This window comes from Dermacentor andersoni, chromosome 1 (assembly GCF_023375885.2).
Source record: "Dermacentor andersoni chromosome 1, qqDerAnde1_hic_scaffold, whole genome shotgun sequence".
In the NCBI taxonomy this organism is placed as follows: Eukaryota; Metazoa; Arthropoda; class Arachnida; order Ixodida; family Ixodidae; genus Dermacentor; species Dermacentor andersoni.
The window spans coordinates 117,927,804-117,942,981 of record NC_092814.1 but is presented as its reverse complement, the minus strand read 5'-3'; the positions used below and the strand labels follow the sequence as shown (position 1 = coordinate 117,942,981).

The following is a 15,178-nucleotide window of genomic DNA, read 5'->3' as shown; positions in this document are numbered from 1 at the left end:
TTACGAAAAGTTACGACGCCACTTTCTGGGTTTTCTCTTCGCACAGCAAGCGCCCAGCCAGTTCAGCCTTCAGCAGCATGCACAGCTAGAGTTGTTATTCAGGGCGTTCTCCATATTGTGAAGTTTGTGGTTCTGCAGTCCTGCTCTCACGACGTGATACTGAGGTGGGACTTTCTTTCGCGAAATAACGCCGTCATCAATTGTGCACGTGCTGAAGTTGAATTATCGCCTCTGTGTGACGTGCCCCTCGTCGGCGCCACTTCCCGCTAAGCTAGTCCTTTGGTAAGACATCGCCATACCGCCGTACTCGTCTGCCGTTGTTCCCGTCTTCTGTGGCGCTATCTCTGAAGGCGCTGTCCTCTTCACTCCCTCGGCACTCTTCATAACCCGCAAGGACGTTCCCCCTCCCTTTCGCCACGCTTGACATTTCAGCCGGTTTCAGCTCCATCGTTGTCTGCAATCCGCTTCCTACAACCCTGAAGGCTCTTTGCGGCGAAGCACTTGGCCGTGTTCAGCCTCTTGATGACATGTTTATAACCGACGTGCCGGATGCTTCGTATGCAGAGCTCACTGACTTCTGTGCACTTTCCACTTCTGCTCCGCCGTCACCTGACTTATTAACACCTTTCATTGCCGATGACCGTACTTCCGAGCAGCACTCCCAGCTTCTTCACCTGCTTGCCCAGTTCCGTTCTTGTTTTGATGTCGCTCAGCCTACTCTGGGTCGCACGTCAACCGTCAGCCACCACATCGACACCGACTCCAACGCGCCATTGCGGCAGCGCCCGTACCGCGTCTCCGCCAAGGAGTGTCAGGTGATCAGTGAGCACTTGGACGACAGGTTTCAGCGCGGCGTCATTCGACCTTCCAATAGCCCGTGGGCAACACCGGTGCTTCTCGTCACAAAAAAAGATGGTTCTATTCGGTTCTGCATCGATTATCGCCGTCTTAATAAGATAACGCGAAAAGACGTCTACCCTCTACCGCGCATTGACGACGCTCTGGACAGCTTGCAAGGTGCTGAATTCTTCTCTTCGTTGGATTTACGCTCGGGCTACTGGCAGGTCCCGATGTCAGCAGTTGATCGCCCTAAAACTGCATCCATTACTCCAGATGGTTTATACAAACTTATAGTGATGCCATTTGGCCTACGCGATGCACCTGCTACGTTTGAACGAATGATGGACAATAACTTGCGCGGCCTAAAATGGAGCACGTGTTTATGCTACCTCGACGACATCGGTGTGTTCGCCCCTGATTTGAGCACGCATCTTCTTCGCCTTAGGCAAGTGCTGACGTCCTTGACCAACGCAGGCCTGCAACTGAACCTGAAAAAGTGCCAGTTCGCCGCGCGCAAGCTCATGATTCCAGGTCACATCGTATCACACGGCGGCATTTGCCCCCACCCATCAAAACTTCGCGCTGTTGCAGAGTTTCCTAAACCTAAGACACTCAAGAACTCCGCGCTTTCATCAGCCTCTGTTCTTACTTCAGACGCTTTGTTCGCAATTTTGCCTCGATTATATCACCTCTGACACAACTCATAAGTGGCGCCAATGACCTATCCTCTTGGTCTCCTGCATGCGACACCACGTTCGTGACCTTACGCCGTCTGCTGACGTCTCCGCCTACACTGCGACACTACGACCCCGCCGCCCGAACTGAAGCGCATACCGATGCCAGTGGTATTGGCCTTGGCGCTGTCCTTGCGCAGCGGAAGCTAGGCTACTCCGAGTACGTCGTTGCTTATGCCAGTCGTGCCCTGACCAAAGCGGAACGCAATTACAGCGCCACAGAAAAAGAATGCCTGGCCATCGTTTGGGCACTCGGGAAGTTTCGCCCTTGTTTATACGGCAAGCCTTTCAATGTGGTTACTGGCCATCACGCCCTTTGTTGGTTATCCTCTTTAAAAGACCCGTCTGGACGCCTTGCCCGCTGGTCTCTGCGCATTCAAGAATACGACATACACGTCATCTACCGCTCAGGTCGCAAGCACACTGACGCTGACGCTCTGTCCCGCTCTCCGCTGCCAGCCAACACGGCCTCCCTCTCCACCACTGAGGCGGTATCCTCGGTCGACATCGACACCTTCGCATCAGAACAGCACAAGGATCCTTGGGTGGCCTCTCTTTTGGATCTCCTCTCTGGCTCGCATGCATCTCCCATCTCCCTTTCCCTGCGTCGCCAGGCTGCCCATTTTGCTGTCCGTGATAACCTCTTGTATCGACGCAACTACCAACCCGATGGTCGCAAGTGGCTCCTGGTTATCTTTAGGACTTTGTGTTCCGACATGTGCGCGTCTTTCCATACTGACCCACAATGTGCACACGCAGGCGTTTTGAAGACGTATGAGCGCCTGCGGCAACCTTACTACTGGCGAGGAATGTTTACTTTTGTCCAAATGTTTGTAGTCCTGAGGTGGGCTGAGGAGGTAGCGGAGGCCTACCACGACTGGTAGACGGACTTCTAGCCACACAATGTGGTGATGGACGCCTGCTGGGACTGGAGTACTTAGACCTCCCTCTCCCCTTTCTTAAAAGGGGAATAGTTCATTCATTCATTGTCCGCTCGTGCCTGCAATGCCAACGCCGTAAATCTCCGCCTCATCCGGCCCACGGTTTATTACAGCCGCTTCCGTGCCCTGCTCGTGCCTTCGACCGTGTGGGAATTGACCTGTACGGGCCCCTACCGCTAACACCCGCTGGAAAACGATGGAGTATTGTCGCAGTTGATCACCTTACACGCTATGCTAAAGCCGCTGCTCTACCTGCAGCGACCGCCAGTGACGTTGCATCATTTCTGCTCCATCGTTTCATTCTTGCGTGCGAAAGCAGAGAATGCGGTCAGTGGCTTTGCCTCCGAAGAACGTCAGCGATAGCAGGCGCGAGAGTCTAAATTGTCGGCGTTGCGCGCAAGCTACCGATGAAAATCGCTCACTGGAGGCCGCTCGTAAGATTCAAGCTACGTCGTTCAAGTAGTCTGCGTCCAAGAGGCAGAAGCTTGAGTTGCCACTTCCTTCGAGTTTCACCGGGGCAAGTTCCAAATTCAAGAGAATATTTCTGGACGCGGACTTCGGCCATATAGTTGCTCGGTCTGCGATAGACAGCTTCGCTGGCTAATCCGCCACCATATGAATGGTTCGGCCCGAAATTTTTTTTAAAGGTGAACAGCATCGTATCGACATTGAAGTGTGTGCTTTCTTACTTCCCCAACATTCTATGTAATAATTGGTTACGTTACCCGTTATCTTCACAGATAGCAGGACTCTATGAAAGGCATACAGCTAGGGATGGCCGGCAAGTGTCACAAACATGGTGACGATCCCGTTTTCAACGCGGTTGATTTCCCACATCCGTTCGCCACAATGCATAGTATACTAGGGGAGAGGCATGCTCCGTCCGACATCTCCACCTTCCCTCGCATTAAACTTCCTTCTGTTCTATCAATATGGTTGACTATATGTAGTAATCTTTAAATCGCTACATTTTTCGAGGTTCTTGCATACCCGTCTGCATAAGTCCGAAAATAAATATCAGGACCGGGTGGTGACTAGAGAATTCAAAAATTCAAAAATAGAGGAGACCTACCTACCTTTACGACACCCATCCACGAGAAAGTCGCGATCACCGCACTGGCTCGGTGGTCAATACGTAACAAGAGAGAAAAATACACTCGGACGCTGCGAGAAAATATTCCCACCCTGTTTCAATAACAAGAAAATACATCCGAAGGCAGGTATAAAAATGCGCAACAAGCATAACATGCATGCGCTAGAGTTTCTGTTTTGCATATACGCGCATGACGTGCTGCGTAAGCTTGATTGACTACTGACACCGCAGCTAACCCACGCCCCTCGCGCGTGAATCGTTGGGTATCAATCGGTGGGTATCTTGCTTCAGTGCGCGTATAAACCTTTGTTCGCTGGCTAAAATGACATAGCAAAGGGAGTTCCTTTGAAGTCAAGGGCAGTGCGCAGCGCTAGAATGCAGAAATGACCGCTGCCAGCAAGAACAGGGAGGACCACCGGGCCCGAGTACCACCACTCTGGGCCGTCAACCACGCATGGTCCTGCCCGTCGGGGTTTCCTGCGAGGGACAGAAGTACGCGCAGCAGCAATCACTAACCAGCCTGACAGGTTAACTTCATCAACACCGCGTAACAAAGTTTAAATCATTGCATGGTATTTCCTTCCCACGGCACCCTTTCTTTCGTAGAATCACTCATCTACCCTCTTGCCCCCCCCCCCCCTTATATTGCTAGTCCAGGCAAAGAATATTAGAAGCCGTCTGGTCCATGTTTCTGATATCATCCCCTTCCTCACTGTGTCTTGATGTGCGACACCACTTCACCCAGCGTGCTTTTTTTTATTTCTCCATTTTGTACGGATACATTAAATTATGGGGTTTTACGTGCCAAAACCACTTTCTGATTATGAGGCACGCCGTTGTGGTGGACTCCAGAAATTTCGACCACCGGGGGTTCTTTAACGTGTACCTAAATCTAAGTGCACGTTTCTTTTTGCGCATTTCGCCCCCATCGAAATGCGGCCGCTGTGGCCGGGATTCGATCCCGCGACCTCGTGCTCAGCAGCCCAACACCATACATAGCCACTGAGCAAGCACGGCGAGTTTTGTGCAAATACATGCTGTCGTACTTTTCTTGAAAAGTGACTCCCGCACCCCCTTTCTTCCTTTAGTCTAATTAATGTGCGCTTTTGTGTGTGTGCATAAATACCTGCATTAGAATGTGAACCACATACTCGCTACATATTCGCCACACATTCGTCAAGTAATTCCTTCTCTTTCATTTTTGATCCTTAGTGCGGCAACGCCTGCACATATGAACCACATATATATCTCTGAAGGCGCTGTCCTCTTCACTCCCTCGGAACTCTTCATAACCCGCAATGACGTTCCCCTCCCTTTCGCCACGCTTGACATTTCAGCCGGTTTCAGCTCCATCGTTGTCTGCAATCCGCTTCCTACAACCCTGAAGGCTCTTTGCGGCGAAGCACTTGGCCGTGTTCAGCCTCTTGATGACATGTTTATAACCGACGTGCCGGATGCTTCGTATGCAGAGCTCACTGACTTCTGTGCACTTTCCACTTCTGCTCCGCCGTCACCTGACTTATTAACACCTTTCATTGCCGATGACCGTACTTCCGAGCAGCACTCCCAGCTTCTTCACCTGCTTGCCCAGTTCCGTTCTTGTTTTGATGTCGCTCAGCCTACTCTGGGTCGCACGTCAACCGTCAGCCACCACATCGACACCGACTCCAACGCGCCATTGCGGCAGCGCCCGTACCGCGTCTCCGCCAAGGAGTGTCAGGTGATCAGTGAGCACATGGACGACAGGCTTCAGCGCGGCGTCATTCGACCTTCCAATAGCCCGTGGGCAACACAGGTGGTTCTCGTCACAAAAAAAAAAAAAGGTGGTTCCATTTGGTTCTGCGTCGATTATCGCCGTCTTAATAAGATAACGCGAAAAGACGTCTACCCTCTATCGCGCATTGACGACGCTCTGGACAGCTTGCAAGGTGCTGAATTCTTCTCTTCGTTGGATTTACGCTCGGGCTACTGGCAGGTCGCGATGTCAGCAGTTGATCGCCCTAAAACTGCATTCATTACTCCAGATGGTTTATACGAACTTATAGTGATGCCATTTGGCCTACGCGATGCACCTGCTACGTTTGAACGAATGATGGACAATAACTTGCGCGGCCTAAAATGGAGCACGTGTTTATGCTACCTCGACGACATCGGTGTGTTCGCCCCTGATTTGAGCACGCATCTTCTTCGCCTTAGGCAAGTGCTGACGTCCTTGACCAACGCAGGCCTGCAACTGAACCTGAAAAAGTGCCAGTTCGCCGCGCGCAAGCTCATTATTCCAGGTCACATCGTATCACACGGCGGCATTTGCCCCGACCCATCAAAACTTCGCGCTGTTGCAGAGTTTCCTAAACCTAAGACACTCAAGAACTCCGCGCCTTCATCGGCCTCTGTTCTTACTTCAGACGCTTTGTTCGCAATTTTGCCTCGATTATATCACCTCTGACACAACTCTTAAGTGGCGCCAATGACCTATCCTCTTGGTCTCCTGCATGCGACACCGCGTTCGTGACCTTAAGCCGTCTGCTGATGTCTCCGCCTACACTGCGACACTACGACCCCGCCGCCCGAACTGAAGCGCATACCGATGCCAGTGGTATTGGCCTTGGCGCTGTCCTTGCGCAGCGGAAGCTAGGCTACTCCGAGTACGTCGTTGCTTACGCCAGTCGTGCGCCGACCAAAGCGGAACGCAATTACAGCGCCACAGAAAAAGAATGCCTGGCCATCGTTTGCGCACTCGGGAAGTTTCGCCCTTGTTTATACGGCAGGCCTTTCAATGTGGTTACTGGCCATCACGCCCTTTGTTAGTTATCCTCTTTAAAAGACCCGTCTGGACGCCTTGCCCGCTGGGCTCTGCGCATTCAAGAATACGACATACACGTCATCTACCGCTCAGGTCGCAAGCACACTGACGCTGACGCTCTGTCCCGCTCTCCGCTGCCAGCCAACACGGCCTCCCTCTCCACCAGTGAGGCGGTATCCTCGGTCGACATCGACACCTTCGCATCAGAACAGCACAAGGATCCTTGGGTGGCCTCTCTTTTGGATCTCCTCTCTGGCTCGCATGCATCTCCCATCTCCCTTTCCCTGCGTCGCCAGGCTGCCCATTTTGCTGTCCGTGATAACCTCTTGTATCGACGCAACTACCAACCCGATGGTCGCAAGTGGCTCCTGGTTATCCTTAGGACTTTGCATTCCGACATGTGCGCGTCTTTCCATACTGACCGACAATGTGCACACGCAGGCGTTTTGAAGACGTATGAGCGCCTGCGGCAACCTTACTACGGGCAAGGAATGTTTACTTTTGTCCAAAAGTTTGTCCGCTCGTGCCCGCAATGCCAACGCCGCAAATCTCCGCCTCATCCGGCCCACGGTTCATCCGGCCCACGGTCCGTGCCCTTCTCGTGCCTTCGACCATGTGGGAATTGACCTTTACGGGCCCCTACCGCTAACACCAGCTGGAAAACGATGGATTATTGTCGCAGTTGATCACCTTACACGCTATGCTAAAACCGCTGCTCTACCTGCAGCGACCGCCAGTGACGTTGCATCCTTTCTGCTCCATCGTTTCATTCTTCGTCATGGCTCACCTCGGGAGCTGCTGAGTGATAGAGGCCGTGTGTTTTTGTCGCAGGTGTTTGAAGCTCTGCTTGCTCAATGCCGCATAGTTCACCGGACCACCACGGCGTACTATACTCAAACTAACGGGCTTATGGAGCGTTCCAATCGCACCCTTGGCGATATGCTCACCATGTACGTTTCATCGGAGAATACAAACTGGGACATCATCCTCCCATTTGTCACGCACGCATATAATACGGCTACACAAAGTACTACATGATTTTCCCCGTACTTTCTTCTCTACGGTCGCGGTCCTTCCCATACCATCAATACGGTTTTGCCTTATACACCCGACACGTCAGAGTATGCTCCCGTTTCAGCCGCCGCCAGATACGCCGAGGAATGCCGTCAATTAGCCCTAAAGTTCACCTCCACCGACCAACAACGACAAAAAGCCAATCATGATGGCGACGCTACGAATCCGAACTTCGCTCCCGGCACACTTGTCTTGTTGTCCGTGCCTTCTACCACGCCTGGACTTTCAACAAAACTTCTCTCGCAGTATGACGGACCATACCGCATCGTCGAACGCACCTCTGTGGTCAACTATGTCATAGAGCCGCTTATGCTGACATCCGACAAGCGCCGCCGTGGACGGGATGTTGTTCACGTTCGCTGCCTGAAACAATTCTATGACCCGCTCGTCTCCACGTCGTAAGTCGCCAGGATAGCTCCGCTTTTGCACCGGGGGTAATTGTAATGAAGAAGAAGAGGACACAAGAACAAGGCCAGCCAGATCGTCTGTTCCATGCCTGCAGTGCAACCAGTGGGCCAGCCAGATCGCCAGTGCTTCTTAGCACGAGTGTGAGCCGTTCGGGCAACCAGCTGTTCCTGCTCTGCGTCACCTGCCTTCTCGGTTATGAACAGAAGCTACCATCTGAACTGTTCAATACACCCCATTACAGTACTTCCATTTCGTCTGCTTGTTTCCACGTCGTGCAGTCGAGCGTGCAGAAAACTAAACTATCTGCCATTTTCTACCTGAAACACTTCCACGTCTTTCATGCACCAAGTCTGCAGAAACATTAGGTGTTTATAATAGGTGGAATGCTTGGTTGTTACAGTCTACACGACTGCCATATCATGACTAGTAAAAAACATTACAAGGGTTGATAGCAACATTCTTGCTTTATTATCATCAATAAAAGGTGGGGATGCTGACTGTTACAAGAAATAAGCAACTAAAACACAGTAGCTGCCTTCTTTAGCAACATTAATTTAATGGAATTCTTAATGGATTGGACCAACAGTCTGAGCCAGTCTGTCCTTTCTTTGGTTGAGAAACCTCTTCCAGCACAAGCAATAGAAATCAGTTCTTGATTTGATTCAATGATAATGACAACAGAATAAATCAATTTGTAGTACTGTTAATATTAGATCTCAAGAAATGTATTCTAACTTAATTATCTGATATCAAAGCTTTACACCAACTATTTCAGAACTCTATGCAGGGCCAATGAGATTGGAAACATGCATTCAATGAGAAAGAAAACCTCACATTATGTACATGAACACCCATAAAAGTATGTACATATACTGCATATATTAAGATTAAAGTTCACCTTATTTACAGCAGGTTCAATTTCATTCTCCGAAAGGAGATACACACACAGAACATAAACAGCCCCAAAATGGCCACATGAAAGTAGACAGCTACACCAAGGACTAAGCTGGCTAGGCCCAATATGCAGAATGGCACTTTCCTCCAGCATTCAGATGCATCAGGCTCAACACCAAACAAATATTGTTCACTAACATTTCAAGCATAGCTACTCCTTTCATTTTCATGAAACACTTCAGGGCCTTTTTAAGTCCAATGTACATCAATAAAACCTATAAAACATGTCCACTCATTACATTGCTTATAAAAATATATCTAGACCCTTCCTCTGTAGTTACACAGGTCACTTATTTTTTTATTTTTTTCAGGCACCTACTGCAGCTATTAAAACAACATGATGTTCTCACATCAGGATCTATAAGTGGATAAGCTAGGATCATAACAGCCTTTTGAATTGGTACACCAGAGGCAAGTGCTTGATACTCATCACACATGCTTGCTACCTACAGAAGCTTCTATCAGTGCAAACAAATTGCAGTACGTTTACACACTTCACTACAACAAGTGAGACGCAAGCATGCATTGCGATTTCCATGGCGCTGTGTCTTGGAGCTCTGTATTCCATAATAACCCTTTTCTTCATAATACGCAAGTTCCGCATCTTTACCCTTCTAAATAATTAGTAAAAAGGAAGATTTTGTAAACTCAATTACATAATGTTTCTTCTGACACAGCCTACTTTGGCATTTGTATAGTATAAGCTTTAAGTCATCTGACAAACCAACTGACTGATTCATGAGTAGTCTATTAAACACTTGGGCACCCAGAGTATTACTAGAAGTGATGCTATAGGACAGATATCATTAGCAAAATTTTATGAAATGGAGGAAATTAAAAACCCAGATAACTAACGTATGCTCAATTTCTGCTACACATAATAACAGAACAAATAGCAGAATTAGTTGCGCTTGACTCAATGATAGTACATGATTTAAATCAGAACAATAGTTTTTGAAGTCCTGTTCCACCTATATAAATGCCCCTGCATGAAGCAATGACACCACAGTGAAACATTGCAATACACAAGTGATAGACAATACAAATCACAACTTGGTGATAAGCAGAGCTGAGGTCTCAGCTTATCTCACATATTCTAACATCACCCCATAGTCTCTCTAACCACAGCTGTTTAATAACAATTCAACTGCCATGCTTAAGCATAAAATGACATGTTAAAGGGACTGTCTTCTACTAGACTTGATAGGAGAAGCTGGAACTTTGACACACAATGCAACAGCTTGTGGAAACGCAGGAAGAGAGGTAGCATGGTCACAAGTCTTTCAGTTGCACTACAAGTCAAGCTATAGAAAACTATTCGACCTGAAGGTACCTAAATAAGTAACAAAGTTTCAGATAGTTGAGCCTACAACGCCTAATGTGCAATAATATTTGCACATGCCTATAATTTGATATCCATTGATCTAGATTATGAGCAACAGTAAGTGAAGCAAAAAATAACAGCGAAATGTGTCAGAACAGACAAAATACTTCACCATGAACTGCACAAGGATGAAAGCAAAAGAAAACTAAAAGCTAAAGAGAATAATAAAGATCTCTTTATGATGTCACATTTTATTTTCTCACTCCCCCTGCCTCTTTCTTTTATAAAGAAATTGTATTCGACCATACAGTCACATTTATTCAACTTGTCAATTTCAATATCTTTACTAGATCAGTCTTGGCACTAGGAAGCATCAGGCAATTAAGAATTGCTGCATTTGCTCAGGCCCAAATGTTAAAGCTGTAGATTTTGCTACAGGAGAATCCCAGTAAGTGGAAATCCCTTAATCATAACTCCCTAAATGGAACTGCACCATTGCGTTGGTTATTTTTAAATTCAGGAGTCTATCATACTGAAATATGGCCTTCTTCCCCCTCCACATAAACTGAACAAGACAGAACCAAATGACTAACAGCATAATGTGACTACATTAGCAGGATGTGTTAGTGTCCTCATTTTTCCCTTACTTTTCTCATTTTGAGCCTGGGAAGCAGTCTGTAGGTCTTTTCTTTGTTTCAGCCTAGTCTAGCCAACACTTTCAATGTCAATTTAACAGCACATGCAATATTCACTAATTGAAAAAGTCTGAACCCAGTAAAATTTTTAAAGTGTTTGCTTCACAAAAATGACGTTGAAAAAATGACATTCGCAATTAAGTGCTGCATATTGAAGGGAAGCCTGCAAGTCCTAGCAGCTGTGAGGGCTGAAGCCAACACTGAGTTAGTTTCGATGTCTCAATAGGTAACTTAAGTTTCAGAGGTGGATAGCTGGAGCCTGCAAAAATGGTAATATCATTCTTATCGGTGCAAGTCCTTAGTACAAATTATATAGGTAGATTTGTAATGTGCACTCACTGATAATAACAAAGTTGGAATGCTTGTGAAAACAGGCTTTCTTATTTGTTCCCATGCCTTTCCTCACAAAAGAATTCCTGATACCTTCTCTTGAATTTCTTTAATAACATTCAAATGAGTCTTGAGATTCCACAAGCATCATGGTTGTTTGGATGCCATCCTCAGGAAGGGAAACAAAATTTAACGCTTCTATGCTGGTTTACACACGAATATAACTTAGGGTTATTTGTGCCAAAGCCCTAGTTTCTGTACTAAAAGCATGATGCACCTTCTTTAGCAGACAGTCCTATTTGCAAAGCAGCAAACGTTTTCACAATGCTAAAGCACAAAGCACAGGATAAGACAACACACAAAAGTAAGCATATAGTTCAGTGTCAAAGGGTGGTGTGAACAGGCAAGTCATCAAAGTAATAAGCAGGGCAAACACCAAAAGCACAGAATAAGCCCAGCCTTTACACATAATCATCTATCACTTGTTCCTCCCGAAGATAAATACATGATACTTGGTCCAGGCACCTCTATTTTATACACAACTGGGTAACTAATGCATTTTAAACTGCTTCATCACACTGCCAATGCTTCTTGTCACATTAGTCCAACCATTCTGACAACAGGTGTATAGAGAAAGCTGAGAACATGGTTTCGGGCACACCGTAGGAATAATGTAGCCTGCTCTGTTAGTGAACCTGCAGTACCAGACAGCATGCTTCTATGACTGCTCATCTCATGAAACTTGCACACTGCATTGGCCTTCCAGGAATAAAATGTCTACAGCTGTACACGAAGTTTCTCTATTGCCACCAGGATTCACTTCTTTGTTCATTGATGGAAGGTCTTACGTACATTTGCTAAGTTCATTAGTGTCAGTCCTAAACATGAAATAAGGCAGCTTTATGAGCACTGCCACTTAAGGGAGTGGACTGGCTTCAGTTTCATGGAACAAGATAAATGAGAAAAGCCAGCCTGGATCATGCTGCTCATATAATTCTGCTGAATATAGACAAAATGTCCTGCACAAATGCCAAACATTGCATGATTATGAATTAAATGTGGTACTTCCCACACTTAATTCAGACATGGTAACATGAATAAGAAAAGTTTGTAAGATACACACATGTACCCAGCCTCAGGGCATAGAACAAGCAAGGATTAAAGGAAAACATCTGAATGTATCTTAGCAAGAAGCTGAAGTATACATCATGGCCTGGTACCATAGAGCAGCCAAGCCTATCAAAGCAAGCACAAAAAAAAATTATTCTTGACTAGGAAAACTTCAAAGGTCTACTGCAGTGCCACACCATATGTCAAACAGTTGAAGAGTTAGATGTCGCTTAATGACGGCTTATGCATTGCAACCCAGAAGGGAGGTTTTATAACTGTTTCTACAAATATTAGGTAGTCGACCTTCGTTTGCTACAAGGTACTTCACCATCCCGAAGCCTCAACAAGCAGTTCATTGGATCAACTGATAAATGCCAATTTTCCTTTTCTCCTTATACAGCACAATTTAAGGGTAACTAAACAAGCAAATCTTGAAATGAATTGGACAATTTTACTAATTTACCACCTGCTTTATCTTAACTTGCTGCTAACTGAGACACCCAGAAGAAGATATCCCAAGTGGACCAAACGGATATCTTCCAGATATCTTTATTTGCAGAAAATGGATATATCCTTAAGAGGATAGCGATAGAAACTGGACGTGGGAGGGGAAATTATTTTATTACTTGATAACTGCATGAGAAGGACAACACTGACATGCCACAGAAGTAGGCTTGCTGGTAAGTTTATGAATGGAAGGTGTGCACTGAAAGCCACTTAACAAAAGCATAGCATGTGAAATTTTAATCCTCAGGCCACAGTGTCTCCTACTGAAATGTCCAGATGTCATATATATCTAGGTATAAGACTGAAAAACCTGGATTGGTGGGTTAAAGTTCTATGACTATCTTCACATTTTGGCACATTTGTCATACTCGTACACCTAGCAGCAGTATGCTTAACCATAATTTTGGCTTTAAGAGAGCCCATTAAGTCTTGCTTAGGACTTGCACCTATCAAACATAAAAATTCAAATATCAGCTAGATTTAGCACAGCAATCCTGTTTGGCCGAAACCATTAATTTGGTGTAGCTTCTGAAGATCACAGCATTTCAGCAAATATATTCTGCAACAATGATATTGTTACACAAGGCCCACTGAACATTTGAATGCATCAGCATTTGGAGAAACTGACTGGTACAGAAAAATTTGCATAATCCCAGTTTCAATACACATATACGCAACAATTTTCGGTTGCATAAATTTTGCATACCGCATGGTCTGTATGAGAACACGTGAGCAAATATTTCAAAAGTTAAAGAAACAGTCAGTGGTGGTAGGCCACACCTGTTACAGAATTACTTGATCAGGCTGTGGCAGATCTCAAATTTATGCAGCAAATGTGAACTGAGCCTTCAGCGCACAGAATATTCCCTATAAGTATGGCAGTTGAAACATACATCATATTCTCTTAAAGAGACAATAAAGGTAAATATTAAGTCAAGATTAAAGTGATAGACCAGTGCTCGAAAATCTCTAAGGTGTCAATATTATCATGGACAGAGTCTTAGTAGTTGAGACATTAAGGTAAATGCAGGACATGATCAGAGACTCCCCCAGGACATTCAAGTACTTGCCCGATAACGAACACACTCCTCATTTAAATTCTTGTCACTGGCACTCAACCACTCGTTATAAAAACATCATTGTATTGCATTATAAGATGAAAGAAAATGCTACTTCTTCAGTTCCATATCATTCTTAGAAAAAAAAAAACTCATTGACATTATCCTTGACAACAACGCAGGCGGCCGAAAGGTTTCGTTTTCGCTCTTCTTTGCGCTGCCCATGCTTTTGCATTTCAGTAGTTTTGTTATCGCATACTGCTCCACTGGTTTTCTGGCTCCCAAAATTCATGCAAACTGCAAGTAGCAGAGAATTCGACATCCATGTGATGTCTCAGGGCGCCCAAACGGTCCACATCACTTAACCAAAAGCAGCTGCAATGGTGAATCCACCGCTCTGTCTTGGCTTGCTTTTGCCATGTCCGCACGTTAGAGTTTTGTGCAAATAACTGTAAATGCCGTCTTTCACGTTATTTCACTCACCGACAGCAGCAAAGGGCAGTGATGGCATATGCAACGGCACCACTCCCCTGTTGGGTGGCGGGAGACTTGAATTGGGATAAAGGTATTCGGACCCTTCAGGTGCAATTTTTCTGTAAACTAAAACCTTTCTTGGCACAAAACAAGTGCTACGAGCTTTCTGCAATGGTAATGAAACAGTCCACGTCGACTTAGTATTTGCATTTAGTGTCCCTTTAATTGAACAGTAAAGAGTAAGCTCTGGAAGAAGAGTCTGCATAGAAAACAAAAACAATGTGTAGTGTGTTTCAGTTTACCATGGCCTACAAGTTGACAACTGTGTGCTTGCCATAGGAGCAGCACTGAGCATGCACAAGAAATGAGCATGAAATGAATCTCATGACCAGAGCTATATGCAAGAGCTATATGCAGCATTCAGTTTTTTCAACAAAAGCAACACCATAATCCTTTTGCAGCTTCCCCTAGCTAGCAGCGTAAATTTTTCAGCAACACATCACAATTTCACATCACCAACTTTGATCACTTATCTTCAGATATGAACAATCCTGTTCCCATCAGTAGTCGATAAGTATCAGCCTTAAGCACATTTTGTAAAATGTGCCTAACGCTCAAAAAATTGAGTTTCTTAAATGAGACAGGCCCCTAGAATAGTAGCAGAACTGCTATAAATTAATATGCCATGATATGTAACCCTACGAAATTGACAGGAGTGGTTTAAAAGCCAGGTGGCCAGTTCCAACTTATTATGAGTAGATTTGGGCTTGTTTTGATCGAGTCAATGGTACGATACCCCATTTACTTCTCGCAGTTTCCTTGGAATTGGGTTT

The 15,178-nt window shown here is 46.0% G+C and overlaps 1 protein-coding gene across 2 annotated transcripts in view; it reads right to left on the bottom strand.

Annotated features, from left to right (window-relative positions):
* Positions 1–3,679: 3,679 nt before the first annotated feature.
* The window catches only part of LOC126543883 (sulfhydryl oxidase 1-like), a 102,636-nt gene continuing 91,137 nt past the window's right edge, over positions 3,680–15,178 (bottom strand). For both annotated transcript variants that reach the window (XM_050191015.3, XM_055061940.2), the window contains exon 11: positions 3,680–4,085. In XM_050191015.3, the coding sequence (XP_050046972.1) occupies positions 3,979–4,085 (107 nt within the window). In that variant the 3' untranslated portion in view covers positions 3,680–3,978. The remainder of the gene's footprint in view (positions 4,086–15,178) is intronic.